The following is a 26,628-nucleotide window of genomic DNA, read 5'->3' as shown; positions in this document are numbered from 1 at the left end:
GGACTGCCAGAGGCCCCAGATGTCACATTCCAAACATACCACACACGAAAGCAACTCCTAGGGTTTCATTTTCCCCAAACAGGCCAAGCTCTGTCCCCAGACGTGCAGCAAAACCATGAATTCTGAAAGCCCCGAGATTGACCACTCGCCGTCCTGCTTGTGGGGAACCAGCCCTCACACCGAGGGGCTCGCCAGGTCTGCACACAGGGGCATCTCCCGACCTGACCCCATCTGGGCTTCCTGAGCCCCGACCCGAGCTGCTGGCCCTATACATGTTGGAGCTTTCTGGGCATCTTAACCCCCAGAAATAGCTGCTCCGAGGCCCCTCCACAAGCTTGTTTCAAAGCCCACGAGAACCCATCCTGGACCAGTGGACACTTGGTGCCCACTGTGACAGGAGCACGCCTGGGGCCAGGCACACGGCATGACGCAGCCCCATCGTCTCCGCACAGCAGCTCTGGGCTGGCTGCCCCAGGGCCCAGTACCTCACCCCAAAAGGCAGCTGAGAAGGCTGCTCAGAGTAGGGGGGTCTGAGCTGAGGACTGAGGATGAGGAGAGGCCAGAGATACCCAGCAACCCGAATTCCTCATCCTGAGCATAACATCCACTCTATGTCTTCCCCTAGGTATGTGTGTTTCCCAGACACCCCAAGTTGTCACTTCCCTGGGCCTCACAGCCTGCGTGCTTACCTCCCCGTCTGCTGAGACCAGCTCCAGCATCGCTGGCCACAAACCTCCCTAGTTCCTCTGTGGTCATGGCCTCCTTCCCCCTCCGAGTGCCCACAGCGCCCACACGCACCGCGGGCGTCGGCTCCCGGCCCACCTCCCTCGCAGACAATCAGAGCTAGCACCTAACCCACAGCCAGGGAGTGAACTTGAAGAGCCGAAGGGCCGGAGTCTGGAAAGAGCGGGGGCTGGAAGCAAGCGAGGGAGTGGGGTCAGCATGTCCTGGCTCGCGTGGCAGCACATCCACCCGGCAGGCAGGGCCCCCAGGCTGAGCCACTGGAGGCTTAGAGGGGCCACTTGGGATGCCCGGCCTGAGGCCCCCCTGCCCGAGGCCCCCCTGCCCAGACACTTCCCCACGGGGCCTCCCACACCAGATCTGCGGTGTCTGAACAAAACCGGACACTCGCCGGCCCCTCAAATCCTGCCCAGTGAGGAGGAGAAACAGGTTTACCTATCACACTTTTGGCAAACGATGCTCTTTTGAGGGTGGCCAGGCCCAAGTCGCCAATCTTCACAGACCCAGTTGGTCCAGTGATGAAAATATTGTCGCACTTCAGGTCGCGGTGGATGATGGGCGGCGTCCTCGTGTGCAGGAACAGCAGGCCCTTCAGGATCTGCCGGCACCAGCTGCGGAGCACCTTCGGCTTCATCACTTTGAAGCGCTTCAGGTACCTGGGGCGGGGGGAGGCTTACCACGCGGCTCACCAGCAGCGGCCCCTAGGCAAAGTCCCCGCCTAATGCTGTTCAGGCCCGGTACTAAGTCTGTCCACGTGCACGCAGGGCCCACCTACGACAGGCAGTGAAGGTGACAGAGGAGAGCTGGACAGTTCTGCCCCTGCCAGGGGTCACCAGCCAGACCCAGGCCCCTGGGCAGGCAGCAGGCCGGGCTCACCATCCTCCACCACTCCCCTCACACTGGGGACTCACCTGCTGAAGCTCCTGCCAAACACCATCCTGATCTCACCCTGAAATGGTGCCAGGCTGGCTTTGTAAGTCATCTGAGGCAGGACAGAGTCCCAACCAGCAGGTGTTTAGGGTGAGGGTGAGGATGAGGGGATGTGGGGGCCAGAGGTCAAGAATGCCAAGCCCACAACTGGCCAACCCCTGCAACTGGCTACCTGTGTGGCCTGCTCTGAGCAGTGCCCTGGGAGGTGGCAGCAGGTGAGGCTGGGAGAGAGACTGTCCCATCACTATGCATTCACCTGTGAGAGAAAATGCTGAGGCCTTGCCTGAGGCCACAGGGGTCAAAACGATTCAGATGGACCCAGGGTGTGCACCCAGAGGAGAAGCCCCCATCCCCATAGTGCAGACAGAGGACTCAGCGAGGAGAGACAGGCTGCCATGGCCACCGGCTCCAGACCCCTCCCTGACCATGTCCACATCCTTGGGACCCTGTGCACCCTGCTCAGTGCTCTGCCCGGCCTCTTGACATCTGCTGCAGCTGCTTTCTGAGCCTCCAGAATGTGCCGGCTGGCTCCCAGGCAGAAACAGAACCCAGAAGCAAGGCCCAGGCACCCCAGACAGACCAACCATCTAACGGGGGCACAAACAACCTCCTGGCGTCCCATGCAGAAAGGGAAAGAAGGGACAGCTCCCGTGTCTGAGGGACAGGTCACATTTGTCACAGGAGACCAGAGAGAGCCAAATGCTAGGAGTAACTGCCGGGTTGCTTTGATTTGTTTCTTCCCATTTGGGGAAGGGGCTTCCTATTGCCAGGAGGACACAGATTTATCACACCTCTAAGAGGTGGGATGCTGGACCTCAGGCACAGCACAGGACTTTGTCCTACCCAGCTATGGTGGCCCTGTGCCCACACCAGGACCTGCCCATTAGCAGCAGCACTTACGTCTTCAGTGTCCCTGAGGTCATCAGCTCGGTCACCAGCACGATGCACCGCTTGCCCTTGGCGCTGGACTCCCAGAAGTCATAGAAGCGCACGATGTTGGGGTGCTGCAGGCCTTTTAGCATCTCTGCCTCCTCCTTGAACCGCTGCCGCTCCAGCTTGGTGAGCTTCCGGTCCTGGAATGAAAGAGACATGCTGAGTGGGCAGGAAACTGGGTGCAGGAGGGGACTGGGCGGTTTGGCCCAAGGCCTCAGAGGCAGCGGCAAGTCCTGGTAGCACCACGTGGCAGGACCAGCCCTTCTCTACCCACAGAGAACTGAGTGGCTGCAAGAAACGGGCACTTGGCCACCTGCACTGTGACAGTCAAGCTCCCAGGACCCCTGGATGCAGACCATGCAAAGGGACCTCAGCAAAAAGAAGTTCTGGGGAGCCAGAGAGGTCCCATAAATCCACCCTGACAAGCTCGTGTACTTTTTCCATAAAAATATCTCGAGGCCTTTGTTCCCTCAGCAATCATTCACTTTCTGAGTGTTTGTTAAAAGAACAAAATGTCAGTTTACTTCTAATGTATACACAACTTGGAGGAAGTGCTCAGGACCCAGTAGATTAACCAGAGGAGACGCTGACAGGTGCCTAAGACCAGAGCTGAGGACAGAGGAAGAAGAGAAGCCCCAGTAGACCAAAACTGACGAGCAAGCAGCCAGGGCCCTCTGGTGCAGGACACAGCAGACACCTCCCTGGACCCCCAAGCCACTGTGCGCAGCTCGAGCCAGCCAAACTAACCACTGACTTCAAGTTTAAATAGGGAGCAACAGACAAACATCACCATCATCATCTGGGAACCTTCGTCACGTGCATGCTGCTGGGTGTCCCCCGTATACACCCTCTGCCCACAGTCCCAAGAAGGGACCACCAAGACCATACACCACATTCGTACACACCCCAGCACCACCCTCCCTGCCCCCACCTGCTCCAGCATCCACCATCCCCCCTCAGCTCCCACCACCCTGTCCACGCTCACCCATCCGTCAACACCCCGCCCCTGCCTCACTGCCCCCAGCAGCCCACCTGGATCCTGCCCTTCTTTTCCCGAAATCCTTCAATGGATTCTCACTTGGAGCACTCAAAATAAACCCAAAGAGCTCACACAACCCTGAAGGTTCTGTGTTTCCAACTTCATCCCGTGGGATGAAATCCCACGTCCATGGGCCTGGCTGAGGCCTCTCCCCACCCCAAATACACACCACTCCTCTCACCTCCACCCAAGCTCGTGCCCCCAGCATTACCTCCTGGTCCTTGTCCAAGAGGCCCACAGACCAAGGCCTGCCTCCCACAGGAATGTCAGAAAAGAAACGTGTATTTTCAGAAGGAAACCATAAGCACAAGTAAAGACAGAACAGCAAAATTCTGAGGAATTCCAGGGAGACAGAAAGCAGGTGAGTTTGGATAGCTGAAGGGAGAGTTCAGAGCTAAAAGGAAATGCAAACCAATACCCCCAGATCCTTCTGAAAGGGCCTAAAGAACATCAAGCCAGACTAATACAACACAGAGAGGAGAAGTGGGCCACAGGATTACAACCAAACTCATCTTGTTAAGGAATCATATCCCAAACGGCGGCTGTACCATTCAGGCCATTCCTCCTCCTGCCAGCCCGCCAGACCCCTCTCCCACAACAGAAACCCTTATAGGCCCTTCACTCCTCGGTGAGACTGCACAGGGATGATCACAGACAGGGCCAAATGATACCAAGAGAAACCATCAGCATGGCCAAACCCAGAAGAACAAATAATTCAGAGACCAAGGTCAACTTCAAAAAATCTAATTACTATTCCCATAAAGACCCAAGAAGTTGACATATACAAATAAGAGCAAGTTTCTATTTAAAAAGGAACAACAACAAAAAAAGAGCTCTTGCAAATAAAACCTGGCGCTGACTTCAATCTTTTAGAAACAAGATATTCTGTAATCCAATGAAACATTAAGTATAATACGAAAAAGTTAATGTTTACTCTAGATAATAAAATGAAAACATGTTCTACTCATCAAAACCAATTATTTAAACCAAGCATGGTGGCATGCACCTGAAATACCAGCTACTCGGGAGGCTGAGGCAGGAGGATCACTGCAGCCCAGGAGTTAAGAGACCAGCCTGGGCTACATAAAGAGACTTTATCTCAAAATAAATAAATAAATAGATAGAGTATTTATTTAGGAATATAAAAGTCAAGCCACAAGTTGAAAGAAACTATTCTCAGCGCATATATCTGACGAAGGACTCAGATCCAAAATACAGAGAGAACACCTATAACTCAATGATAAAAAAATACATGAACAAATATTTTACCAGAAAAGATACAGAAATAGCTAATAGCATACGAAAAGGTGCTCAGCATCATTAGTCACTAGGAAAATGCCAATTAAAAACCACACTGAGATACTACTACCTCAGACCCCCCAGAAAGGCTAAATTAAAAAGAGTGATAATTCCTACTGCTGTGCAGCTGGGGAACAACTGACACCTCCTCGCACACTGCTGCTGGGAGTTCAGGTGGCACCACCCTCGGAGAAGTCTTTGGCACCTGCTCTGTGTCTAGCCACTCCCCTTCCAGGAACCACACGAGAGAGGAAAACATAAGTCCACAAAAGACGGGCACACGGATGTTTGCAGCAGCTCTGTTCATCACAGCCCCACCTGGAAACGCCCAGATGTCTACGGCCAGGTGAATGGAAACCAACTGTGGTACACCCACCCAAACAGGAACACAGTTCAGGAACAAAAAGGGACACACTCCTGATTCTCAGCACCACAGGCAGACGCCAAAAGCATCACGTTGAACAAAAAAAGCCAAACACAGAAGAATTATGTCCAGTGTGATCCCATTTTGATGCGAAACTCTGGGAAAGACAGAACTAATGCACGAGGAATGGCATCAGAACAGCTGCCTCTGAGGTGGGTAGAAGCGGAGCTGAGAGAATTTGGGAGGGGCAAAGGAAATGTTTCATGTCATAACAGAGGACATGGGTTGCACCTGTGTGTGCATTTGTCAAAGCTCAACTTGCATAGTAAGTTCTGTGTGTTTCATTATATGTAAATTACACTTCAATTTTTCAAATCTTAAAAAAAAAAAAAAAGATTGAAAACATCCAAAGACCAAATGAGAGAAGTAGAAGAAAGAAAGAAAATAAGAGAGAAACATTAAGAGACATGAAAGAACCACCTGAAAGTCAAACAACTGCCTAACAGGAGTTCTAAGAGCAGACATCAAAAGTATAAATAGATAGCAGATTAGCATTTCTCTGAGCTGGAAAGGGAATAATTTAGAATAAAAGGGCCTGCCAAGGCCAGGTCAGAGAAAACGAAAAATGACCCACCTCCAGACCTGTTCCAGTGAAATTTCAGAATCCCAAGGACCAGGAGCAAGTCCTATCTGCAAAGGAACGGTCCAGACAGGCTGCGAGTCTCATCAGAGACACTGGGTACAGGCAATGTCCTCAAAGTGCCGACTCTGAATTCTACACCCTGCCAAGCACATCAAGTTGGGCGGTCCAAACTCATTTTCAGACATGCAAGTACCCACAGTTGACTTCTCACAAACTCTAGGTAAGACAAGTTACTGGAGAAGCATTTCGACAAAACAGCACAACAAAACAGAAAGGCATGTGGCCAAGATGACCCTCAAGGTCCCTGGGGATGAGGGAAGCTGGGGGGCAGATGGGGGGCTTGGCTGGGCCAGCTCGCCCAGGAGGCCTTCTCTGGGCAACGGTGTTTAAGTTGCAATCCCCTTTCAGTGGGCCTAGTCCTTGATTCTAGACAAAACTCACAGACTCATATACAGCGTAAGTTATTTTTGCCAGTATTTTAGCATCAACCAACAGCAACACATAAAAGATATCATTGTGGTTTCACAGCAAAATGTTCACATTCTAAATAGATAACAAAAAATGAGAGGTGGAAGAAAAGTATCCCGAATGTGCTACCATCTTCATTTTCCATGGTAGACGCCAGCTAAAGTTGATAAATTAAAGACAAGAAAATCATAAACGGTTAACAATGGTGCCTCTTGGAGATGGGCTGGGAAGGGAGGAGGAGACCTTATTTTTATTCCACACCACCGGGCTATTTTTAATCCACGTAACACATGGCTTGGTAGTCTAAAGGTCAGTTAGCATCTCCCCCTCAGCACCACCAGAGCCCACCTGTAGGGCCTGCTGCCCACGGGCCCCACACAGAGCTCATCTAAGTCTTTGTCACTTGTCCACTGCTGGTCGGCCCCCATTATATTGGTGAGTCCAGGACAACAGAGCCAACCCAGCCACCAGCACATCATAAACATGTGGAGTGAATTCATTCATTAATCAGTCTACCAGGATGGCTCATGGCCACCAAGCAAGAGTAGGAAGGATGCATCTGATTCCTAGGAAATGATTTCCAAATCCTGCCAGAGTCACATTGTTCTTAAAGGTTTGGTGGGGGGAAGGGTGAGGTCACTTAGCACCACTATTCCTCCTACCGAGTCCCTGGTGCTACATAAATTAGTGGCTCCCATTCCCTCATAGATGGTGAAAGTCATCAGTCAGATGATAAAGAGAAAAAACATTTCTGGCCAAGCTGGGCAGTGAGGCCACACAGGGGGTGCTCCGGTTGGATGGCCAGGTGGCCAGAAGATGATGCCTGGCCCCAGTGGGCCTTCCCAGCACCCCAGGGCTGCCTAGGGAAACACACCAGATGTTGCTTTGGGTGTTGACTAAGAGGATCTTAGAGGTTCCTACCCTGAATGTGCCAGGGTGTCTGCAAGTGGTCCCCTCCTGAGACTTCTTGGGGCCCCCCAATCTGCCAGAACAGCTCCAATGGGTGATGACCAGAGTTGCAAGCTGCACACCTGCTGCCTTTGGGATTCTGTGGCATTCTCCTTTCAGGTGGGCAAAAGCCCAAGAACCAACCCCTTCGAGGGGCAGAACTTCGTGGCAACCCCAGGTCCCACCAGGAGAAAGTGAAACACACACACACACAGGCAAAGGAAGGTGCCCAGAACCAGCAAGACCACAGTCCTGGACACAAGCTTGCTGTGAGCCTCTCTCCAGCTCCATGTAGGCATGATTCAAAACCAAAAAAAACCTCAAGCGTCTCTGTCCAGAACTGTCCCAAGCAGGCAGAAGTGGCCCAGGATGGGGGCCCCAGGTGAAGTGCTGGGCTAGGATTGGGGGGTAGTAGGCCTCCCCAAGGACTCACCTCCCTGCATATCAGTAAGTGCTCACACCCAAAAGTCTCGACATCCATGGGGCAGACAGCATGAGGCCTCAACCACATGTGTGTGCTCCCTGTGGCCCTGTCACCGTCCGGGGGCAGGAGTGTCCCCACTGCTCCAAGGAAGCCCAGAGATGCTGCATGCTCCATGCCTTCCTGGTTAGCCCCAGGTTAACCCCCTGCCACTCCCAGTTAGCCCTGGCTGGGGGCCCAGCAGGCTCTTCACCCACCCTTTCACCCTGAAGTGGGGAGAGAGTGGGGGTCTGGTTCCGGGAAGTCTCTGGGCTCAGTGAGTGCATAGGGAACAGAGTGTCAGTAGACAGCTGGCTGCTTTGTCCCCCAGGCTCTGAAGCTGGAGTCACTCAGATAGTCATGAAGGCTTTGGGTGTGTGGGAAACCACTGTTTATAACCTCATGGAGAAAACAGACAGTAGATGAGAAAACACATAAATATGCAATGATAAACTGTGCCAAAAATTAGTGCAAAGGGACAGGTGGGCAGTACCAGCCAGGACACCCTTGGCTCCGAGGAGAAGAAGGGCAGCTCCCCATCCCACCCAGGACATGGGCAGGTCTGGGGCACTTGGAGGAAGAGGCCTTTGGGCAGGTGTGAGGTTAGGGCAGCCTGTGGTTTATGTTGCCATAGCGCCCGGCGACAGGACACTGCTGGAAAACAGGCAGGTGATGGGCCTGCTCTGAAGCTAGTGACCACTGGGACTCAGTGGGGCCACCCTCACATCAAAACCCAGTACCCACCACAAGCCAACAAGCCAGCGAATGGGAGACCTGTAGGGCTCTGTGATCTGCTCCCTCCAATATTCACTGCAGGTTTAAAAGTAAACAAACTCACTGCTTTTAAACCCAAGTTCCCTCTCTTTACCTTCATCTTGAGCAATAAAATATGTGATCTCACAGGCGAGCTGCTGTAAGTGTTTTGTAATTCACATATTTAAAAAGGCATCATTATCAAAATGGAAAATTTCCCTGCTACTACCAAATACAAGTGGCAGAGGAGTCACAGAGAGTGACATGACCCTGGAGTCAGTAGCAGAAAAGGGACACTATGAAGCACAGGATCCCCCCATCCATCAGGGTGAGTCTGGCCGTGTGCACAGACTGAGAAGGAAGCACTCGGCAGTGGGTCAGCGGGGCTGGGCACCTCCAGGACTCAGTCTTCTTTGTCAAGAATGTCAAGAAGTTTATAATTCTCTGGAGCAGAAACATGAACTTGAATCTCTGGCCCTTGGCTGCTTCCGTAAATACACTTTTCTTTAAAAGGGGAGGCAAGGGGCAGAGCGAGGAAGGGGAGGTGCCAGGCGAGGCTGTGAACTCTTAAAAGCCCGCTGGGACCTGGGCCCTCTCCCCTGTACTGGGACTCACCCTGTCGCCCCACACAGAAGGAACTGGGTGCCCACCCTGAGGGGTCAGCAGGGATCTAAAACATGCTTCAAACAGTTGCAAAGGATGCCATTCCCAGCATTTTATAAATGCTGACTTTTTAAAAATGTTCTTTGAAATGTTTCCCACGGAATCCAAATACCAGCAATCTGATACCCTCCATCAGCTGTTTCACAAATACGTGAACAGAGGTGTCTCTCACTCCAGTCGGGACTCCAACTTCCATTCCCACAGACCCAGCAAACAGGATGCAGCTTTTCCTGAAAGTCTTGCGCTGACTGCCCCCCACCCCCACCCCTACTCCTCTGCCACAGACTTGCTCATAGTGGAATCTGGCTTTTTAAAAATTCCCTGTGATGATAATGCTCTGAGGGCAAAGGTTATTCTTCCGGATTGAGTGACCATTACAAATTAGCAGCACGTAGCTGACCAAAGCAAAGGGCGAACAAACTTTATGGAAAGCAGCTCGCTCACGGAGCCAGATGGAGTTCTCCTCCCAATTACATGAGGCATCCATGGGTGAACCTCAGTCATCTCCAGAATGAGGCAGGGACCAGCACTGCTCTGTCCACCTTCTGCTTTGTGGACGGTGAACAGCTCCTGTTGGTCAGTAGAACAAAACCCTGAGCCGTCCTTCACCAGGACCAGCTGTGGCCCTGCCAGGGCCTCCTCCGGTCTCACTGAGCGCATGTGATGGTGGTCGTGCCCAGTGCGTGGAGGCCCCCATGCCAGGGGTCTAGCGTTGGGCTTTTTGCTCAGGTGGGGTCCCCCAAGAGGGGAGGTCCAGGATGCATGGGGGATGCCGCCTACCTGCCCATTAGGAAGCCCCCATCCCTGGCACGGTGGTCAGTTTTAGGACAGGCCCTCAGTGCTAGGCCCCACCATCCCCACCCCAGGGCTCTGATCCCAGGGCGGGCTGCAGGAGCCCACCCGACCCCAGGCCCACCCATCATCCCATCTTGGGTACAGACAGGGCCACCATGGGGAGCCAGTGTAGCCGTCACTATGCAGCAGGGATGGCGTGGGGCAGCCAGCAGTGGCCTTTCCTGCCTCGAAGGCCAAGAGGAGAAAGAGGATCCAGGGGACACAGGGCAGGTGGCCCAGACACACCAGGCACCCCCAAGGCCCTAAGCCATGATGGGGTACAGGTGACAGGACATGGGCCACCTGGGGCCAGATGCTGGGACAGCACAGCCACCCGATGGCAAGCACAAGCCTTCCCGAGGTGCCCACCCCCTAAGCCCACCACCCCCATGAAACTTCTCCAGGACCTGTGACCTCACACAGGCCCTGGACAAGATGAGGCCCTTCCTCCCAACAGGAACTTGGCCCAAGGCCAGCCGGCCGGCCCCCAGTGCCCCCCTCAGACCACCCCCAGAGCAGGTCCTCCAACCAGGGCCTCAGGGCGACCCAACCCTCTGCCCAGCAGCAGTCAAGATGCTGCCATCCAGGGAGTCTCTCTGCCCGTCTGCTCCTGCCCCTTATCCCCTGGTCTGTGGGCTGTCAGCTCTGCCTTTCCTGGCCTCACTATGTTCCACTCCCCCTCCGCAAAACAGGAAAGGTCGTTGGCGTAAGGCTGCACTGACACACGGTGTCATCAAGAGCCTCGGCCGGCAAAGCCAGCCTCGCCCTCGGCCCCTCCGCACCACACACTGTCCTGTGCTGGTCCTGGGGAGAGCACACAGAATGGAAAGGGCTATTCTGATTTCAGAGACCAAAGATGGAATCCAGGCTTGGGCGCTAACTCCACCTCTCAGAGCTCAGTTTCCCATATCTGTACAATGGGTAGATAGCAGCACCCACCCAGGAGTTTCCAGCCCTCAGCCAAAGGGATGCACCCTAAATACAACCCCCCAGGCTCTGGACAGTACACGTGCTTCAAGGGGAGGCCTGGCCCCCCAAGTCCCCCCAGGGCCCCAGCAGGTTGGGCTGGCAGGGCACGTGCTCATTCACACCGTGGGGGAACAATTTTAAACAAATGAGACCCCCAGCCCTGCAGACAGGGCCTCAGAGATGGGACACCTGTCCTATAGGGAGATGGGGAGAGATGCCCTTTGGGCCCCCAACCCTCCCACGCCAGGTGATACGAGGTAATGCCCCAACCAGGAAGAGCTGAGTGCTGAGTGGGGCGGGGCCCAGACTCCTGCAGGCACCATCTGCACCTGTGCTCAGCTGCCTGGGAAACAGGAGACTGGAGCAAGGAAGCAGGGGAGCAGGCTGGGAATAGGTGGAGCTGGGCTCAGGGCATGTGGGTGTTTTATTTCCAAATTAGTTTTAAAGCTCACAGGCTTGACCTAGAGCTCCAGAAAAAACAAAGGGGAGCCCACATGCAGCTTCTTCCGCTCTGTAGGACAGAGCCAAAGGGCCCCTTCTCAGCACCATGACCCCCCAGAAAAGCTGAGCCCACACCGTGCCCCTGAGCAGGCGCCTGCCCGGCCTTCTGCGTGGACGGGGGTTTCCCAAGGACCAGCATCCTTAAATGAAGACCACGAGCTAAAAGCCGATCACAACTTGGGAACCATCCACATCTAATCCTTAATGTTAGGTTTCTCCGCAGGGGAACTGAAAGTGCATACTCCCACAATTCACATCCCGACTTTTTAAAAGCAGGTGTCCCTGTTGGAGTCAGAAAAACTGGCAAGTGTTTGCCTGTGGGTGCACTTTTTGAAACAGAGGGGCAGGAGGAACTCCAGCCCCAGAGCCACCAGTGGCTGCCATGGCCCTCCAGGACAGCACCCAGCCCCGCCCACAGTGCTGACCACTGGGGACTGCAAGTGTCGGTAGATGCAGACTATTCACATGTGGGGGAAATGGCTGAGAAAAACCCACCTCTCAGAGGGTCCTAAAACATCAGGTGGGAGGGAGGGTCAGAGATTACCCCACACCCTTCCAGGGACATCCAGGCATCCTCCTCTCCTGACCACGGGCCGCAAGCACAGCCCCTGGCCTCAGCTTCGAGGCTCAGTGCCACATTACTGGGTGGCTGCCCTGCTCTCCAAGGCCAGCCCGGGGGTCAGCAGGGCAGCCCAATCCTGCACAGGAGTCCCAAGTGCTGACCCATGTTGTCCAGGCTCCCAACACCCGACTATTCTCCCCCAGAGGCAGGGAGATGAGGAAGGGCCGGGCAAGAGGCCACTGCGGCAGAAGGTACAGTCAACTTGGGACAACTGAACCCGAGGAAGCCGGGGCAGCCGTGGCCCCAACAGCGAGGCAACCCAGATGCACAAACCAACTATGGACCGGCAGCCCCCACCGGCAGCAGTCACCGTGCAGGGATGGCCACAGGGAAACAGGCCTTTCCTTTTCTCCAGGGAACACTATTTCCTCATAGGCAAACATCTGCTCTGACCCTCAGACCCTGGGTGAAAGCAGGGAAGGCCCAGTGGGCACGCACGCCAGGAAGAGAGATCCTCTTGGGCCCATCCTATCCCCAGAAACCCTGCTGAGAGCAGGCCTGGCTCCTCCCCAAGTGGACGAATCAGCACTCACCCGAGGTGACCAGAGGCTCTGCAGCAGAGGGCAGGTGGCCACCGTCCGCATCTGACCACACCATGCATCTAATTTCCAGGAAGGGCCAGCCTCACCCTACAGCCACCTCCCCAGAGGGACACCTAAAGATAGGTTTGGATAGCACCATGGGCACAGGTCAGCAGGATTAACAGCTCAACCATAGAGGGCAGCTCCCATGGGGGAGGGGCAGGGAGGACAACGCTAGGGCAAGGCCTGTGGAACTCTGAGCAAGTCTGCAGAGACAGCTGCAGGGCCGAGCTATTGGAGTCGTCCATCTGCTTTGGGGCTTGGCCTTAGAAGGTCAGCCCTCACTGCGTGGCTGCCCTGCCCCCACACAGGGTGCACAAGCTCAGGGCACCCCAGAGCGGCAGTGGAGTGCAGGGTCTGGACAGTCTGCTGAATGCTGTGGACCCTCCCCAAGACAGCAGACCTTCCTCCCCTCTTCCTTCCAACATGGAGGGATACCCAGACCCACAGCTCTGGGCACTTAGGATGGGTGGGGGATTCTGATGCCTGCTACTGTACGAGGCTACGGTTCTGGCTCAGTCCTTTAAGCCCACCCCTAGAATGAAGTCACCTGGACCTCACTCTCCTCCTTCTCCAGAGGCCCTGGGTGGCCTGAGTGATTCCACCAAGACCTAAGGTGGCCTTGATGGCCGGGCTACTGGAGCTCCAGGCAGGGGTTGGGCTCAGGCTGGGCTGTCTGCTGAACAGACATGCTCCTGAGCATGAACATCCTAGTGTTCCTCTGAGCCAGTGCTGCACTAGGCTGCAGGGCCAGGGAGTGGGAGGGGACTGACAGGTGGCCCCACCAGCATGTGATCAGGGCTACAGGAAGACCACGGAGGTCCAAGGCAGCCGGGGGTGGGGGGGGGCAAAGGAAGGCCCCGCTGCCCACATCTGCTCCCCAATCCTATTAACTGACTCCTCAGTACCTCCCAGAGCTGGCAGCAAGAGCCCTGGGGACCACAACCAAGACAGCAAGTGCACAACACACACACACACATGCACACACACACACACACACACACACACGCATGAAATCAACCACCAGTGCCACTCGTCCTAATGTCACCATTCTGAGTCTCCTGCAGAAAAGGAAGCCCCACATTGGGAGCTGAGAAGCTGGGCAGGACTTCAGCAGTCTAACAGAGCTGGGAAGATGACAGTCAGAGCCCAGGGCCTGCCAAGGAAGAGAGGCCTTGGTTAAACACACTGGCTTACACATTAGCCCTTCCAGAAGAGCTAAATGCTAGGAGAGTGGATAAGGCAGAACAGATCAGCCCTCACAAAGGCTGAATCAACTCAATGCCAGACTAGATTAGATGATCTGCTCTGCTCTTATTCTAACTGCCTCCTACAGGCAGTAAAACGTTTACCTCTAAAGAAAAGAAAAAATTAACCAGAGCCTCAATTTCTCCACAATTTCTGAACACATCAATAAAACATGACTAGGAAGACCAGCAGACAAGACCAAATGACCCCAGAAAATTACAAGGAAAAAAAGACAATACTAACAAATTCCTTGGGGAACCAAATATTACAGTTATCACACACAGATTTTAAAATTACTGTGATTAGTCAAAAAAAATGATAGTAAGATGAATCATTTCACCAGAACTGAAATCTATGGAATAAGAATCAAATGAAAACCTAGAACTAAAAAATTGAATTCTGAACTCAATATATGGGTTTAATAGCAGATTAGACATAGCTGAAGAGAGGATTAGCAAACTGGAGGATAGGCCAGTAATAAATATACAGACTGAAACATGGACAAAAAGGGAGTAAAAGACTTATAGAAGACAAAGACACATAGGTTCAACCTTTGTGTAGTGGGGTTCTGAAAGAAGAGGGCATGAAGAATGGAATCCAAATATTTAAAACATAATGCCCCCAAATTTTCTAAAACTGAAGCAAGACATCAATAGGTTCAAGAAGTGCTATAAATCCCACAGCAGCAGATTAAATACAAATAAAACCAGCACCTGGGCACATTACAGTAAAAAAAACTCCTAAAAACTGAACACAGAAAATCTTAAAATCAGCAAAGGGATGGGGGGACACATTATCTTGTTCAAAGAAGCAACAACTAGTCTGACAGCTGACCTCAACAGAAACCGTGGAAAAAGACTATGCAATAGCATCTTGAAAGTGCTGAAGAAAAAAACTATCAACCTAGAATTCTATATCCAGCAAAAATAATCTTCAAATAAGAATAAAGACTTTTTCAGAGATGTCATCAGCAGTAAACAAGTACTACATGAAATACAAAGGGGAAAACTTCAGGTAAAGGGAAATGGTCTCACATGGAAATGCAGGAAAGAATTGAAAGCAATGGAAAGGACAAATGCATTAGTTACTCTCTAATAATATTGACCAGACAAAAATACAAAAGAAAAATACAAAAGAACAATTTAATAATCATGTCATAAGGGATATAAAATACATGGAGGGTTAAACTACATAACAATATCACAAAAAGCAGAGAAGAGCGGGTAAATGGAGTTCAAATGTCCTAAGATGCTCCTGTTGCTCAGAAAGTGGCAGAAATGCTAGCTTACATCACACTTCAATAACTAAAGGATACATGTTGTAATCTCCAACGTACCCACCAAAAAGTGTATGAAAGGATGCATAACACACTTTCTAATTCTAAATTCAAAACTTCCCAAAGCCCAAAGATCCAAGAATAGCTCATTTAATTACAGGGCAGCCACATCTGAGAACACACCTTGGTTGTTAAAATTACCATTACATGGATGCACAAGTATGTGATGAAATGACAACCCAAAATTACAAACGAAATGAAATGAAATGACAGGTGGAATAAGCACACCCCCACAGAGCTCACTACCCCTGCTCTCTGTCACATGCCCTCCTAAACTGTCCAGCTTCAGAGTCCACGCCTTCCCAGGATGTGTCCACTATGGAAGCACAACCATCCTTGTTGCTCCAATCAAGTCTGGGAAGAAAGCACTTGTATCCCCTCCCAAGATCAGAAGAGAACCCCAAGTACGATGCAGACCTCAGTGCTCAGCAGGTTCCTCCTTCCTGGAAGTAGGCTGGTACCCAAATGGTAGCAAAGCCATCTCCCCTTCTCAAGACTGAGACCAAGAAAACCTCAGGTCTGGTGCCCCACAAGCAGCTTCCCCACCTCCACCTATGATGTTTCACGCTCAAAAGGTGGCAACAGCCCCAAGGCCCAGGACCAAAACTGAGTCTAAAATATTCCATGAGCACAGGATCAGGAGAGCCTGGGTTTGGGGAGTCTTTCTCTCTCCTCGCTCACATCCCAGGGATTGAGGAAATGTCCCCTTCCTCCGAACCATCATCTCTCTCTCCCTTCAAGCAAACATTTACAGATGGCCATGATCTACTGAACAGCCACACACTGGGCCCATGAAGGTGACCTTGAGACAGGACCTCTACCCTCAGGGCTCAGCCCTATGAGCAGCGCATGTCACCATGCTCCCATTTTATGGAGAGGGAAACTGAGACTCAGACAGGCTCAACAACTCAGCAAGGGGCAGGCCAGACCCTAAACCTTGGCATCTGGCGCTGGCTGCCTCCACGGCTGTGCCCTTAACCATAGGCCACACGAGGGGCCTGTGTGTGCAGAGCTCTGGGGCTCATCACGGAGGGAGAAGAGGGGGCCACCTGGCAAGGCTCCAGAAGGAGCCCTTGTGATTGCATGGGACAGGTGGGCACCCGCTGGGCAGACTCACAGGGCTGGGGCCAGCCTCTTTATGACACTGTCCTGCTGGGGGCCACTCCACATGCTGTGACCCCACTAGGCAGGTAAGCCACAACAAGCCTGGCTCTACACCTAACTAATCTATCCTCATCCTGGCTTCTCGTTGCTGGTTTTGCTGAAGCCTAGAGTAGCCCAGGGAGAAAGGGAATAAAGTGTCTCCATTTTGTTCAAGTCAGCAGGAGCTGGGGGCACCTCTCACAACTGAAGAATGATAATAGGTGAATGAATGAATAAGCAAGTGAATAAACAACTGACGAGTAAGGACCAGTGAGTGAGTAAATGGATGACGAATGAGTAGATGAATGAGTTTGAGTGCAAGAGTAAATGAGGGAGTGAATGTGTGAGTGAGAGAGCATATGTGTAAGTGAATGACTGGTGAATGAATGAGTAGATGAATGAGTGAACGAATGACTTTGAGTGCATGAGTAAATGAGGGAGTGAATGAGTGAGTGAGAGAGCATATGTGTAAGTGAATGACTGGTGAATGAATGAGTCAATGAATGAACGAATGAATGAGTTTGAGTGCATGAGTAAATGAGGGAGTGAATGAGTGAGTGAGAGAGCATATGTGTAAGTGAATGACTGGTGAATGAATGAGATGAATGAGTGAACGAATGAGTTAAAGAGTGAGACCATGAGGGAAAACATCCTCTGGGGGTGTGTCACCCTAGAAGCCATCGAGGTCCCTGGGGCTCCCACCACAGTCCCGGACATACCCTTACGACCCAAAGGAGGACAGGCTCTTGCCCTGTCCCCACACAGCCGGGGAAGATAAACATCTAGAAAACAAATGACCCGCCCCAGCTCCCCCCCTCAGCAGCCCAGAAGAGCAGGGAGCCCTTGTGTGTTCTCCGGGATGCAGAGCAGAGCCTGCAGCTCCCAGGGAAGGGGTCTGGTGTGGTCTCAGTGGGCTCAGAAAGTGGACGATCTGAGTCCAGAGCACACGTCTGCAGACAGGGCGGACTTAAGCGCCCCAGCACCCACGTGCACAGAGGCGAGGTCCTGCAGCACTAGAGGCAGCTGCCCTGCAGACAGTGGGGTCTTGCTCACTCCCCCACCAAGCCCCCGCTGGCCACCCCACGCCCAACACTGCAGCCTGGCAGCCAGCGGTCTGCTCGGGGCTTGTGCTGTGGCCAGCGCCCCACTCACCCAGCAAAGGCCCACCTGGGACAGCAGCACCCCAGTCTCCCCCCCCCGCCCACGTTGCCCGCCCCACCCCTCCATCAGCACACACAGCCCCACCTCCCCCTACACCCCTGTCCTCCCCAAGCCTTCTCTCGGGAGCACTGCCCCCTATGTCCCTAGGGTAGGGGTGCTTGCTGGAAAGGCAGGGACGCCACTCACACGTGGAGACAGTGCGAAGCGGTCAGTGGGTCAGCCACACCAGCTAAAACTAGAATAGACTTATTCCTTATACTTATAAAAAGGTGTCCCACCCACTGCCCTCATGGTGGGGCCCCAAAGATGGAAACCCCCAAGGCCACACCAGAGCCCAGAAACGCAACTTTTACCTCTTCTGGGCCACAGTGAGGTCACAGGCTCCATGCCCACAGGTGTGGGGTCCCTCCCTTGCTGTAGGGGTACCCCACTAATCTTTGAGTCAGAGTGGGACACAGGCACCTCGTGACCCAGACAAACCCAGCCCTGGGGCTTCCCTGGCCGTGGACATGGAGAATCCTCCCTGGGATCCTGGCAGAGGGCAGGCTTTGACCACCACTGGGCAGTGGCCACCCTCAGTGCTCACTGCCCCTCTCCCCAGGGGCCCAGAGAGGCAGGTAGAGTGGCTGGCTGGAGGCCACACGGGCGAGGCTACCCGCAGGCCCGACTCCTACCACAACACAGGTTTGCTCCTTCCGCCTGAGCACAGCGCTGGGAGCAGTCCTGTTCACTGCCGGCTGCTCCTCCCCAGCAATACCCCCAACCCTCCAGAACCCCCTAAGAGCAAACCAAGACAAGGAGCAACCCAGGTGTTCCTAATTGTGGTTCCTGAGGCCTCCGCCATGGTCTCTGCCTCACGGGAGGGAGGACTGGGTGCCACCCTCAGGCCACATGACCAGCCCTGTCTCAAAGGCAGGGGAGGGCAAAGGTGCTCCATGGGCCACCCTGAGCGAGTGCAGGCAGCTCCGGCCCCACGGCTGTCCTGTCCACAGACCCGGTGGGTGCGTGGGCAGGCAGTGGGCACGGGGGCCAGCATGTCCTGGCCTTGAGCCAGGCCCACTCTCCACCTTGAGGTGCACAGGACCGAGGCACAGAGCCCTGCCCTGCAGCTGTGCAGCCCGGCAGCCGTGCAGCCCAGCCCCCACTGAGGACACCATGGAGCCCTTGCTGGGGAAGGCTGCCAGGTGCCCACGCCCACCTGGGATGGAGCTGGCCACAGCCAGTTTCCCCAGGTCACAGGTCTCTGTCCTCCTGCTCCGCTATCTAGAAGCTTTTGTTCAGGAAATTATTCGAAAGAGAAAAAGCTATTCCTAAGGGTCTTCAAGGCCGTGGTTCACAGAGGATCAGCAGCCTCCTTGGTCTGATCATGGAGGAAAATCTCAAGGATGAGGCTGCCCCGACAGGGCACCAAGCACCACAAGTGCCATCAGAGGGACAGCGGCTCAGCTGCATGTGTGTGAACATGCACAAGGATGACACACACACAGACACATGCACACGGTCCGCACGTGCACATAAACTGGCCAAATGGCACGACACGCAGACTGAGGGCCCCATCTCAGCCTGGTGACAAGAGCATGGGTGGTTCTCCTTTGTCTACAAAGACATATTTCCTCTGCTGTTTTCGAAATGTCTCTCAGAAGAATAAACAGTGAGAGGACGGCAGGTAACGTTAATGCAAAAACTCCACTTTCGGTGGAAACATCCCGCTCCAGCAGGTCACTGTGCCATGGGACACACAAAGTCCCCAAAGCCTGCACTTACCTGGGAACATCACTTCTGGGTCCCTCTCCACGGTGATACACGAATTCTGTCTGGGAATCGTCAGTGCAGCGTTACTGGCAACAACAAGAAACCCTGACACCTGAGGCAGGGCCTGGGGGGAATGAAGGTCCTTGGGGCAGGCACGAAGCCCTGGACAGAGGAGGCCAGCAGCAGACGCGGGGTGCTGTGTGCAAAGGAGGGGGCACGACGCTGTCCACGTACAATCCACGGGCACAAGAACAGAACCACCAGCAAGAAGGGTGGCTGTCTTCTCCCTGGACGCTTGTGAGTTTCCTTCTCCTTTCCTCTATTTCCCAAATTCTCCCCAATCGACTGAACTTCATGAAACTAAAAACAGCACACGGCGGGGGCATGGGTACTGGCAGCGAGCGAGCCTCGCCGTGGCGGGCGCCACAATCCAGCCGTGCCCTGGGCTGCAGCAGAGCGTTGACAACGCGGCTATTTTCATTTCCAGAGCGAGGTTACCATGGAGTTTAATTTCCTCAAGTGCTCTCTTTGGCATCTGTTCTATAAATGGCTTTGGGGTTTGCACCAAATACACTCACTGGAGACGGAATTACTGATTCTGTAAAGCTCACAAATCCTACACGCTTCTTCCTGAGCTTCCAGCAGCCTGTCGGGTTCCTCCTCAAGGGGCCGACCCAATCACCCAAGCATGCACCAAATACCTACTGTGTGCTGATACAGGGGTCATGAACGAGAGGAGACAGGTACCCCTCCTCAGGAGCGGGGGTGTCTCCTGCCTGTGGGGGAGTGGTGGGTGAGGGCCCCTCAGAGCTCTGGGGCAGGTCAAACCCACAGTTCTATGACTTGGGGGTGCTCTCTGAGTCTGAGTGTTTTAGAATACTCAGAGGACATTCAGGAGACTCTGCTAACTGGGGATGGGATATGACATTTGTCAAGCATCCTCTCCTTTGTGGTCTGTGTGCAATTTCCCACGATAACAAGTTCATAATAATGTCTGGGTGTTCTGGCCCTCAGCTCCCACGTGGCTGGTCTTGCCTCTGACTTGGATGGCCAGGGCATCATCCAACGGGGTGGCCTCTCTGCCCTGCAGGGGAACCTGGCAAGGGGTGGGAAACACAAGCAGCCCCACGGCACCCCTGCAAGCTGGGAGCCATCATCCTCATCCAGCAGATGAAGGGACGGAGGGTCAGGGAGTGCTGCACATTTCCAGGGGGTGGCAGAGCCAGAACACAACAGGCTGCCTCCTTCCTTGACACCCAGCTCTCGGTGACCCCGGGTTGCTATACACCAGCGCTGACACAGCACCTCCCCAAGGAAAACTGAGGGACAGGGAAGCAAGACAAGCCTCGGAAGCAAGTGCCTCTCAGGGCCTGGACTCTGGACATTGCCAAGAAGGCACAGCCTCCTCCTGCCCATGCCCCAAACTCAGGGACCCTGACTCAGTAGGACAATCACCTCCAGAGGTGTCTGTTCTGAACGGCTGCTATTACCAGGGGCTCAAACCCACCCCCGGATTTCCTCTTGTCGCCCAGAGTCCCCAGCATATCTGAAGCCTGAGACCCACTGTGGCGCCAGCACCACAGAGCCAGTGCCCACAGCAGAAAGGCATGCAGAGGGCCCGGCGCTCACGGGCGCCATGCAAGGCCCTGAAGGCCACATCCCCCAGAGAGAAGCTTCTCCAAGGCTGCCCCCAGCTCTGTCTGTGTCACTCAGAGAGTAAAAGTCAACACCAAAGATAAAATTAAATCCCTCAGCAGTGCCAAAAATACCTCCCCACGGGATGAGGCGGAGCGGGCGCCAGCTTCCACAGCAGCAACTGTTGCTATGGATACCAGGCTCCAGACAGCCGGCCGCAGGAGGGCCAGCAGGACAGAGAAGGGGCCAGCCTCGGGGTTGGGGGACAGAGTGGGGACCAGCCTTGGGGTGGAGGGACAGAGAGGGGTGCCTGCTATGGGGAGGGCCAGAGGGATAGAGAGGGGGCAGTCATGGGTGTGGGAGAGACAGAGGGGACCAACCATGGAGTAGGGGGTACAGAGAGGAGCCAGCCAGCAGGGCAGGCCCCCAACGTGACCGGGCCTGAGGCAGAGCCAAGCCCAAATGCCAGCCTTGATCCATCGGGGCCAACCGCCCCTCCAGACTTGGGGGGCTCAGCCAGCTCCCACCTGCATACATGCCACGCACCCACCACCCAGGGGGACGCTGGCCCCTTGCGCGGTGTTGTCTGCTCACTGCCACGTCTGTGCTGAGAGATACCCTGACCCTGGCGAGGGGGCAAGGTGCCGCCAGAGTGCACAGTCCCGGCCCAGTGCCTCCTCCTGCCCTCCCCCAATCACTGCTAAAACTGATCTGCAAATAAACCCATGGGGGTGGGTAGTTTGCTCCACAGTAAAATTTTTACCAGAATGGAAGAAGGAAAAGATCTCCCTCAGGTGTTAACCCAGTTCTAGTTTGAGGCCAACAGGTCCAATATATTCTCCCAGAGAGCCTTGACTCTGATTTCCAAATCACTGATTTGAGAGCCACTGATTCCCAAACCACCCATCCTCAACCTAAAACCGTGCCCCTGCAGTCTGCGTTCACTTCTCAGCCTGCAGCCTGTGCTCTCCAGCCTCAGGCCTCCCCGCCCCCACCCAGCACCAGGCAGGAGCAGGTTGGCCTGAGCCCACCAGGCACACAGCCCCACAGCCTGCCCGGCTCAGAGTACCCTGCACCCACCCCCTACACCCACACTCCTCCCCCATGCCCGTGGGCATCCCTCACTCTCTGAGCCTCCCTGAGCCCCCGACAGTGCTGGTAATTTGCTGTGACATTCACATTAGGGACAGAAAGCAGGGCTGGCCAGACAGGATGGCCAACACCAGCCCAAGTCACAGAGCCTCAGAACACCACCCCTCAGTCCTCCTCCTTTCTGACGCACGTGTGGCCCCGTTAGGGCTCAGAGCCAGCACCTGCTGCCCAGTGAGAGCCAGCAACTTGCTCCTGCAATGCCCCCCAAACCAGGCACTCTGGGCTCCCCACCACTGTTGGCTGGGGGGAAGTGGGGCTTCCCAGTACATTTAGAACCCCGAGTCCTCCTAGGGCCCACAGGCCCCAGGGATAGCCTGGCCACTCTGTCCTCCCTGCTCAGGCCTCCCTGCACCTGGTAGCTCTAACCCTAACCCTAACCCTCCTGGGTCCCTTGATGAGCAAGGCCTGATGTGCTTTCTCCATCCCATGCAACTGACAGAGGCCATCGATTCTTTTGCCCGCCCCCGTCTGCCTCCCCCAGAAGAAATGTTGAGCACCCAGGCCACCCTCACCTCTGCTTCTTCCACTCTCAGCACCTCATACACAGCTGTGAGGCCCACGTCCCTCAACTCTGCTTTCACAGATCCTCCCCCAAGAGCCTTCAGTGGCTCTCTAGCACCCACTGACCAGGCAAAGTTAAAACACCTCCTCAGTGTGGCCTCACCATCTCAGCCCCTCCTCTCCAGCACTCACCAGCACACCCACACACACCAGCCAGCTGTACCCCAACACCCTCTCCCAAGGATGCCATCCCGTGATCCCACCAATGGCTCCAGGTCCTGCTCAAGGAGCCTTGTCCAGGGAACCCTCTAGATATTCTTCCCACAGGGCAGCCACTCCTGCCTGGGCTGCACCCTGTCCCCTGGCAGTGGAGATGGCCACCAAGCCTCTCCCAGCTGTAGTAACAAACCACCACACATGGGGCTCATGATAACAGGTTTATTTCCGCACAGTTCCAGAGGTGCCTCATTCCTCATCTCATGGCCTCTTCCTCTCTCTTCCACGGTCACATCCCCTTCTCTGTCTCTGACCCTCCTACTTCCTCCCTATGAGGACCTGCAGATGACACCAGGCCCACCGGGACAGCCCAGGACGACCTCCCCATCTCGCCATTCTTAACTTAATACCACCTGCAAAGTCCCGTTTGCTGTGTAAGGTGGAGCCTCCAGGACACCATCAGACGTGGTCCTCGCAGGAGAAAGGGTGACATCTCACCCCAGTAGGAATCCCCTACTCAAGGCAGCCCAACTCTTCCAAGCCATGAGCCCCAGTGCCCACTGGGCCTATCCCACCCCTTCCAGCTAGAAGAGTCTGGCAAGCACGACCAGAGAGTGCCTCGGTGTCCCCACCCCTCCAGAAGAGCTCCCGGCCAGTCTCAGGGGATTTGGGGAGGACTCAGTGAGGGACCACAGGAGCATTACCCTGGTGCCACAATGACACTGGTAATCACACTGGAGATGAAGACAGCCTCTGCTACAATGCCCGCCCCAGCCCTGCCCACACATAATTTTCCTTTCCCCAAACAGAAAACACAGCAGAAACGTTTTGTTTAAAGGCCATCAGCCGTGCAAATACCCACCCCTCCCCAGGAGCCACGGCCCCCAGCAGTTCCTGCCCCTCCCAAGGAGAAAGCTCCCCTCTCCCAGCAGGGCCAGGCCTACCGCCCATGGGGCAGGTGGCCCCTGAGTGAGGCCACCTCAAAGGGCTCCTCATTCTCACGGAAGTGCCTGTGGGGCAGGCCTGTTCCCTGGCGAGAAAGCCGAAGACGGCACGCACACATACGTGTGCACACAGAGCCCAGCAAAGGCCTGATGGGCGAGTGGTCAGCGTACATGCAGCCCTCACAAGTGGCAGGTGGGGAAGCCTCAGGGCAGGCCACCTGGGACAGGCCACCAGGCAGGCCTAGGGGTGGGGGAGGAGTGTGACGTGCTGCAGCAGCCACACCCACTATGGGCTGCTGGTGCCACTGGGCACAGAGCTGTCTGTGTACGGTTAGGTGCTTGTACCAAATTCCAGTCACCCCTCACTCCCCTGAGCCCACCCCACGGTTTGTCACCAGACTTGTCCCAGGTTGCATGAGACGGGCGAGATCCCATCGTGACCTCTAGCCCAGCCAGTGGCCCTCACCAGCCCAGCCTGGTTTCCAGGTGGAAAGTTGGCAGCTGCCTCCCACTCAGCCCTGCCAGGCCCCGAGGGGCTCTGCTCTGGCCTGCAAGCAGGAACTCAGACACAAAGGGCCGGCCTTAAAAACCATCCATAACTGCTCAGGGAAGCAGCCGGCAGGGCCAGAATGTTCCAATGTCACCATTGCACTCCCCTCAGAAGAACAGAGCATGCCTTTGTCTTTTTATCATTGCCTTCATCAAATATTTACAGAGGCTGACAGGCCATTTCAGACAGGCCAGACACAAGCCAAATAGGCTTTTCCTGGGACCCAGGGAGGCACAGGTCCTGGACACCGGGAAGGGACATAGCCGGCATCTGCAGTCCTCAGAGGGGAAGGGAGGGGATGAGCAGGAAGTCCCATGTGTCCTCAGCCCTCGGACATGTCCCAATTGGGGTTTAGGTCCTGGCTGGCTGGACATGGTACCCAGGCTAGCGACAGGCCAGGCAGAGAGCCCGGCCCTGCTCCTCTAAGCTCTGTGGCTGGAAGGAGGTGGATGTGAGCCTCATGGTCGGGCACGTGTTCTCCACGCTCCACCTCCTGAGAGGCCGAGAGCACTTGGCATGAGCCAGCCACACCAGGACGGGCAAGCAGGGGCCTCGAGCCATGCAGGCCAGGCCAGCAGCCCGTCTGGACCCTGTCTCCACCTCCCCGGTTCCTCTGACCCCATGCAAATGCAGGGCAGCCTCGTTTGGGAACAGTCCCAATCTGGACGGCCGAGGTGTGCACAGTGGGTGAGGGATGAGCAGAGGATGGGACAGCTCAGCCACACAGAGTGGGGACTGACACGAAGGACGAGGTAGGCCTCCAGGGCATCCTGACCAGCCAGGACGCCAGGCACCAAGTCTGAATCCCACCCTCTCAGGCCACCAGAGTGGACAGAGCACATCTGCAGGACAGAAAGCATCAGTGCCACCTGCACTGGGGCCACTGGGGACTCCTAGGTCTTAACTGGGGAAGGGGCTGAACACGTCCCAGCTGTCCCTCAGGATCCATCCAAGCAAAAGCAATGCTTCTCACCATTAGCACTGGATTTTCCTTTACCTTTAGGAAATATCACCTGTCCCTTTCTTTTCCAAAACCTATTTCTCTTTATTTTTAATATCTGCTTATGTTTCATTTCTTTCTAGCTGGTTGTTTTCAATGTTTTTGCCTTTTTCCCTCAACTCACCCTGTTTCACCTTCCTCGTAAGTGCTCCTTGCTGAGTTTATTTGCTTTCGTGCCTCCTTTTCAACCATCTTTTTACAAATGGCAAAGGTGCCCATCTGCATAGAGCCGGTCTGTGGCCACTACACCCTGAGCCCACATGGCTGTCTCACCCCTCAGCCACCCAATCCCAAGGCCCAGGGGGCACCAAGAGTGATGGGCACCCCACACTCCTGAGGGCTGCGCTCCAGCATCCTTTGGGCTTGGCTTCTCCCCAGCTCATCCCCAGACCAAGGTGCCAGTTCACTCTGTTCAAACACACTGAGCAAGGGCACCACAGGGGCTGGCCTAGGAACCGGGCACCAGCAGCCTGGGGCAGGCGTCAAATCTCCCAGGGCCCAAAGCGGACAACAGCCATCGTTGTCCAGTCGGCATCCAAGCTCCCTCCTCAGTGGCGCTCTCCCACCATCTCTGGCCCTCAAGGGAATGCGCAGAAACATGTCTTCCTCTGGGCATACACAGAGAGCCCCAGGCCTCCCTCCTGCACAGACTGCCCAGCCGTTGCCAGCACCAGCGATGGGCGCACCCCATCAGACAAACTGCCCTGGACCTCAACTCTGAATCGAGGGGCCAAAAGGCAAAGCCAGGCAGCGTAGAAGCCCCTGATGAGCCATGTGATCCCCCGATGGCATCAGGGTTAAGGATTCTACCTGACACCCCCACTACACCTTAACTCGTCCACGCACGCAACACTTGTGGGGTGTGCCGTCACCTCTACTCCCAGGTGGGACCAAGGGCCCAGGGCGGCTGAGGCTAAGCCAGGCAGAACACCCCCACACAGCACCAACCTGACACTCGCCTCTGGAGAGGGGACAGAGCACATGAATCTGCCCAGCTGCTGTCCCTCCTCACCCTCCTCTGCAGCATCGTATTTTCCATGCTTCTTCTGAAAAAGCCAAATTCATCCCCCTACTCAAACCCTGTAATTAAAGAGAAGAAATTCCAAGGGAACTGTCTGGGCAGATGTCAGCAGCCTTGCTGCTGGCTGACCCGGCAAGACTGTTTCCTGATGTGAAGGCACAGGACTGCTGCCTGTGGCCTGGGGCCAGACAGGAGGCCCAGGGCGCCCCTCAGCCACCAGG

The 26,628-nt window shown here is 54.9% G+C and overlaps 1 protein-coding gene across 1 annotated transcript in view; it reads right to left on the bottom strand.

Annotated features, from left to right (window-relative positions):
* WNK2 (WNK lysine deficient protein kinase 2) overlaps positions 1 to 26,628 on the bottom strand; it is a 123,057-nt gene that overhangs the window by 82,465 nt on the left and 13,964 nt on the right. Inside the window, exons 2-3 of the mRNA XM_069472094.1 lie at positions 2,572 to 2,744; positions 1,177 to 1,397 (exon numbers count right to left, since the gene is read on the bottom strand). Coding sequence (XP_069328195.1) covers positions 1,177 to 1,397; positions 2,572 to 2,744 — 394 coding nt within the window. The remainder of the gene's footprint in view (positions 1 to 1,176; positions 1,398 to 2,571; positions 2,745 to 26,628) is intronic.

The sequence above is a fragment of the Eulemur rufifrons genome, chromosome 7 (genome assembly GCF_041146395.1).
Source record: "Eulemur rufifrons isolate Redbay chromosome 7, OSU_ERuf_1, whole genome shotgun sequence".
In the NCBI taxonomy this organism is placed as follows: Eukaryota; Metazoa; Chordata; class Mammalia; order Primates; family Lemuridae; genus Eulemur; species Eulemur rufifrons.
This window is presented reverse-complemented; position numbering and strand designations above follow the sequence as displayed.